The 6245-nt window shown below is 45.8% G+C and overlaps 1 protein-coding gene across 1 annotated transcript in view; it reads left to right on the top strand.

The window, feature by feature from the left end:
* ATP9A (ATPase, class II, type 9A) overlaps positions 1–6245 on the top strand; it is a gene marked incomplete at its 3' end in the record, with an annotated part of 91795 nt that overhangs the window by 41388 nt on the left and 44162 nt on the right. Inside the window, exons 10-11 of the mRNA XM_008587338.1 lie at positions 3254–3330; positions 4792–4952. Coding sequence (XP_008585560.1) covers positions 3254–3330; positions 4792–4952 — 238 coding nt within the window. The remainder of the gene's footprint in view (positions 1–3253; positions 3331–4791; positions 4953–6245) is intronic.

The raw sequence follows: 6245 nt of genomic DNA, 5'->3' as shown, positions 1-6245 counted from the left end.
TGGGATCCGAACCCTCGGGCGGGAGTGCCGCCGCACTTCCCGAGCGGCGCACTATCCAGTGCGCCACTGGGCCGGCCCAAGAAGTGGCATTTTCTTTTGTCTGAATTCCTCTCTTTGTGCTTGGTTATGTGGGGGGTAGGAGGAGAGAGACAGAGAGGGAGATAGAGAGCAGTGATTCCAGGATCCGATGACATTGCCATGCCCTTCAGTGGGCATATAAACATGAACATATGAGGAGCTGGGCATTTAGTCTTTCCTTAATTGGCCTCAGTTTCCCCTGCATCTCACTGAGTAGACATGTAACTGTGCTCTAATTCTATTGGAAACATGGAGCTAAATGCAAGCCATTTCCTTCTGGTGCTCAACTCAAGAAACAGCCAGCAAGAGTAATCTTAATTATGTAAGATTTTGTTTCTGTGTTCCCCTTAGAATGTAACCCGCCATTATCCTTTGAAAGAGAAATAAGAAAGCTTGCTGAGCAGTGCTGAGGGTCCACCTGCATTGGCTAGCATCACTCTGCAGAGGATGCAGTTGCCATGGTAATCCACACACTGCTGCAAAGCTGGGGAGTCCCTGGAGCGATGGAAAGGGAAGGGATGGGGAGGGCCAGGGCCTGGCAGAGAAGGTGGCCTGGCTATTACGGAGCCCAGCCTTCTAGCCCAGTTCTTCTCAAACTCTCAGTGGTGAGGGGCCAGTTTGTTGGGATTTCCCCCAGTCTGTCACAGATGGATTTGTGGTCCTACTACTGTGCAGGATCAGCATGCAGTCACACTGTGTGCTCCTTGCCACACGAATTTGATAATGCCCAGCTGGTCTATACCCAATCAATGAGATTTGTCCTCTGATCACATGCTCAAATGCAGCAGTAGTGTCACATTGCTTAAAAAGTTTCTGGATGCTCACCCTCAGGGTTCAGCATTTATCTCATTGTGGATGAGGTACAAACGGGTCATAGAGTAGTCTTGACCCCGGCAGAACCACGTTGTTCTGGATAGTTAGTAAGAACGTTGTGAAATGCCCAATGATGATCACCTCACCCATTGGGGAAACCAGGTGGGGACTGGGTGGGATTATCAAAGGAGTTCTGTGGTCTGTGGGCTGTGGAGGGTGAGAGTGAAGAGAATGCTGGCAGCAAAGAGGGACCTCAGAGGTGACAACATAGGGAAAGGGGATCAGAGGCCCGGGGGTGGAGAGGTACGGGTCAAGAGTTGCAACTAGGGCAGGGGACTTACAGCTTTGAGTAGGCTGGGCTGGATGGGGATGGCAGTGAGCTAAAGTACACGCCCGTCTAAAGGGGTGGCCGTCACTCAACACCAGCTGGTTATACTGTGAGGAATGTGGACCCGGTGTCACTGGATCCTCCACTTTTCCAGGAGAAGCCAGAGATGTCAGATTTTTTTTTTATATGAAAGCTCCTGAATTTAAAAGTTGGCAACCAATTCAAAACCTTGGGAACATGGTGCAGACCAAGCCGATGAGCACACGTGGGCTGCGGGGTGTGCTTTCTCTTGGAGTGGTAGCCACGCTCAGGATGGGTTCAGGGTTTGGTTCTCCTGGAGGCAGAGCTTTGGTCCTGAGCACAGGTAGGTGTTGGGTGGGAAGGGCCATTTTTAGCAGCATTCGATGGCATCAGGGTGGGCTGGGCCCATGTGGGATACACACCCCTTGTTATTACAGCCCACTCTAACCTGGGCATCAGGGACCGAAGCTGAGCTGTGTCTGCTCGGGAGTGGATACAGTGGCCGTGTGTCCACCCGAGCTCAGCCCAAGCTCGATTCCCACTGTCCGGCCATCTGCTACAGCGACAGGGGCCGCCTGCTTTCACAGGAGCCTGCCATCTGCCGAGTGCTGCCCTGGCAGGGGCCCACCTTAAGCAGGAGAACACCGTTAGCATTAAACTTGAGAGGGACTTCGGCGGCTCCTCCTAGGGCTCTTTGTCCAGAGACATAGTCACAGCACTGCATTAGGGTTGGGTTTTTTTTTTTTTTACTGCAGAGGTGTTGGAAGCTCTTTGAGTGTTGGTGTCTCCCACTGATGGTGCCATCCCTGAGAGTGAGGGGGGACAGGAGCAAAGGGTAGGTGTCTTCTCTTCCCAGCAGAGACTGAAATGTTTGTGTTCCTGGACTTTCCCTGAGAGCGCGGCAGGGCTGGCCCCTTCTCATGTTTCAGGTGTCAGCTCAGATGTCGTCAACTCAGAAGCTTCTCTGACTGCCCAGTACGAGCCGAGCTGTGTCCTCCCTCCTACCTCCCTGTCTCATCTGTCCCTCTGCCTGCATTTTGTCTGAGCCCCGCCCACTTGCCCTGCCGGTCTTGTTTCTTGGTTTCCTTCTTTATTGTCTGTCTTCCCTACTGTATTGAACGTTTTCTTGGCATACACTGAAAAGTAGAGACAGGCACATTTTTGATAGATATTGCCGAATTTTCCCCCAAATAGATTGTACCAATATACATTTCAGCCAGTGGAGTGTGTGATAAGACCCATTTCCCTGCCTCGTGGCTAACAATGGATGTTGTCAGTCCTCTGACTTTTTGCCAATCTAATGCGGATAGACTTTTATTTTGCATTTCTTTGATTATTCACTGTATTGAGCATCTTTTCTAATGTTAACTGGCCGTTTGTATTTCTTCTGTAAATTGTTTATTTTTAGAAGAATTGATGCCTTTCCTTATTGTGCCTGGAGGATGGGAGAGGGTGGGGAAGCTTTCAATAAAGGGGTGTCATCTGGTCAAGTTAGGCACAGAATCTGAAAGGAATCAGACTCACTAGGAAGAATGTGCTCTAAAAAGAAGGGTGTATTTAGAAGTTTCCATAATAGTTTATGAAGATAGGAATGTTCTGGGCACTGCTGGAAGCCTCTAAAGCCAGGGGTGCAAAGGACAAACCACTTTTCCCCCGACTCTCCTGCTAGTAGAGCCTGCTGGACCCCATAGACCGGATGCCGTATATCTTCGCTGTCCCCTGAGGCAGTCAGTAGCCTGTGTAGCTATTGAATACTTCAAATGTGACTAGTAAGAGTGGGGAACTGTATTTAATTTTAATGGAACTTAAATAGTTGCATGTGGCTTGTGTCTGTCCTGCTGGTCAGCGTAGCCATAGATCATTGGCCCCAATGTAGAATTTCTGACATTCTGGTGTGGCTGTTGGATTTAGCAAACACTCTCTCAAGCAGGCCAGACTCTTCTACTTGCAAGCCCTACTTAATATTTCTTTGTAAGTCTCTATATTTCTTTGGGTTTTGTTTTCTCATTTCAGGTACTGTGGTGGGTGTCGTTCTCTATACCGGCAGAGAACTCCGGAGCGTCATGAATACCTCAAATCCCCGAAGTAAGGTGTGTAAGAGGTCGTGGGATGTGTTGATCCCATGTCTATTGATGACCCATGTTGGTGCGGTCAGCAACTAGATTTAGAACAGAAACCCCGAACAGTGGTATTTCATTTATACAAACATACTATCTTTTCATGCATATACAAGGGTACTTCACAAAGTTTGTGGAAAAAAGGAGCTAAAAAATAATGAGTCTTTCCATGACTTTTTCGAAGTGCCCTCATGTGTGTATACACACACACATATACATATACACACATACATAGTACAATATGTAAATTTGTACTCACGTGTACATGAATACATGAAACTTTAAAAGCTTTTTCAAACGTTAGAACAAACGACCGAGTGCGTGCTACTTGCCAGGTGGTGTTATATCCTTCACCTGTGTCTTACCTGATGCTCGCAGCAGCCCTGGAGTGCAGGTGCTTTGGCACCCTTCCTCACCTTACAGGCAAGGCATGCTCTGCCCAGGCCGTGCAGCAGGAGGGACTGGCCCGCAGGACCCAAACCCATGTTGAGTGATGGGCTGGGGCCTGGCTGTGGGGTTGTAGCTGTGGTCTGATGCCCCCATCATCACTCGTTTCCCATCAAGACCCTTTCTCCCAGCCCTACCTCCTCAATTTTTAAGGGTTGGAACATTGCAGAATGATGTCCTTTGTCAGTAGCATGAAGGAATGGTTGAGTGATGGGCTGGGGCCTGGCTGTGGGGTTGTAGCTGTGGTCTGATGCCCCCATCATCGCTCGTTTCCCATCAAGACCCTCCCTCCCAGCCCTACCTCCTCAATTTTTAAGGGTTGGAACATTGCAGAATGATGTCCTTTGTCAGTAGCATGAAGGAATACTGTTTCCCAAACTTTGTTCTATTGGCCACACTGTCACAACCATCATTACAACAATAACGTCATTTATTTGATGCTTTAGCCCTATCCTGGGCTGTATTTCTGTGGCATTATGGATTTGATGTGCTAGTTACATTTTTTTGTACTACATGTGACAATAAATATATAATTATTAAGATAACAATATTCGTTAATACAGCACCTAAAAATCAGGTGCCACCAGTGGTATGTGCCCCCAACTTTTGGCAGTGGTGAATTAGTGTGTGACACCATGGTGAGAGTGTAGGAGCTGAGTCATTTTATGGGGCCACAGTGTAGGGTGCTAGGGGCTAGGCAGCACACAGTGCAACCCGCCGCAGCAGAAAATTGCTCATGTGTTTTTAAGTCTAAATCTTCTTAAGTTACCAAGAAACTTGGAAATCAGAATTCCTTGAGGTCCCTTCAATGTCTGATCTGAACTCCAGCCTACAGTGCCTAGTCTTCTCAGACCAGAGACAGGAGGATCGGTGGATTCCATTGTCTCACCTAGGGTGGAGGTGTTCATGGGTGAAGGACCAGCTTGCCAGGTAGGCTGTGGGCTGTACCCAGTAGTCTCAAGCTGCCCCTTGTGCTTGGTGCCACAGATTGGCCTCTTTGACCTGGAAGTGAACTGCCTCACCAAGATCCTCTTTGGCGCTTTGGTGGTGGTCTCGCTGGTCATGGTTGCCCTTCAGCACTTCGCGGGTCGTTGGTACCTGCAGATCATCCGCTTCCTCCTCCTGTTTTCCAACATCATTCCCATCAGGTAAGCAGGGGTTGAGTTTGTATTTGGGAGCTGTGATGATTTCTTTATTCATTCAGAGATCATGGTTGTGGTTTTCAGAAGGAGCTTGTGTCTTTGTAGAGTGGTGACCAGGAACCAGCAGGGTCAGGAGTATGAACCATGCTCTGTGGCTATAGCATTGGAAGGGCACGTTCTTCCATAAAGTATCCTTTCTTGAATCACTCTCCACTCAAAACATCTTTCCTTGCCTTGACCAGTCTATGCTACGGATGCTGTTTAGGGTTCATCTTACCTGCCCGTCCTGTACAGTTGGTAGTGGCTGTTGGGAATGCTGTGTTGAGAAGGATTCTGAGTCTGAGTCTAGGCACAAAAAGAAATAATATTGTCATTGATTAGCACTGTCTGCCATAGATAGCACTGGAAGCTTGGTGGTGCATGCCAGTCATTTGCATACCTAATTTGGAAGCTGAATAAATGGTTTTTAAAAATGATGTAAGTAGTGGATTTTCATAGTAGAAAATAAATGAAGATCCACATTAGTAAAAGAAGAAAATAAAAATCACCTCTAATCTCATGACCAAACAAAAATCATGGTTAATAATTTGTGATATATCTTTTTTCTAGACTGCTTTCTATTTTAAAAAAAGGAGATTTTGTTCTACATAAAATCTGCCTTTTTAAAAAAAAATTAGAGCAATATGTTGTAAATAACTTTTCACATCAAATGTACCCCATCACTTTTNTGATAGGCTTTGTTTGATTTTATCATATAGAAGGTTAAAATTTTTATATTGTCAACATTTTCATAGAAACAGGATTACTAGGTCAAAAGGGTATATGTACATTCTACATTTTGATTTACATGGCAAGATTCCTTTTCTAATTCATACTCCTGATAATCTTAACTTACGTACGTGTCCTAGCCGGTACCATATCTGACTTTTTAATTTTTTTCTAGGTAGTAGACATTAAATAAATATCTAACATGTTGACTTGCCTTTTAAAAAATTGTTTGTGAAGTTGAACATCTTTCTTTATGTTACTGTTCATTTGTATTTTCTTAAATATGTGAATTGCCAGTTTGTGTTCTGTGCCCATTTTTTCTGTTTATGGGTTGATTTTTTAAAAAATGATTTGTGAGGACTCTCTATGTCCTGAGGGTATTACCCTTCTGTTTGTCATCTTAATTGCAGTTACTACTCCACTTTATCTCATTCGTATTTTGGCATACAGTTTGTAATTTTTATCTAGTCACACCTGTTGGTCTTTTTCCCTTTATGGTTTCTGGTTTTTGTGCCGTGCTTAGAGAAATCT

The sequence above is a fragment of the Galeopterus variegatus genome, unplaced genomic scaffold (genome assembly GCF_000696425.1).
Source record: "Galeopterus variegatus unplaced genomic scaffold, G_variegatus-3.0.2 Scaffold4336, whole genome shotgun sequence".
Classification (NCBI taxonomy): Eukaryota; Metazoa; Chordata; class Mammalia; order Dermoptera; family Cynocephalidae; genus Galeopterus; species Galeopterus variegatus.
The sequence above is the reverse complement of the archived record's forward strand: the minus strand, read 5'-3'. Positions and strand labels throughout refer to the sequence as shown.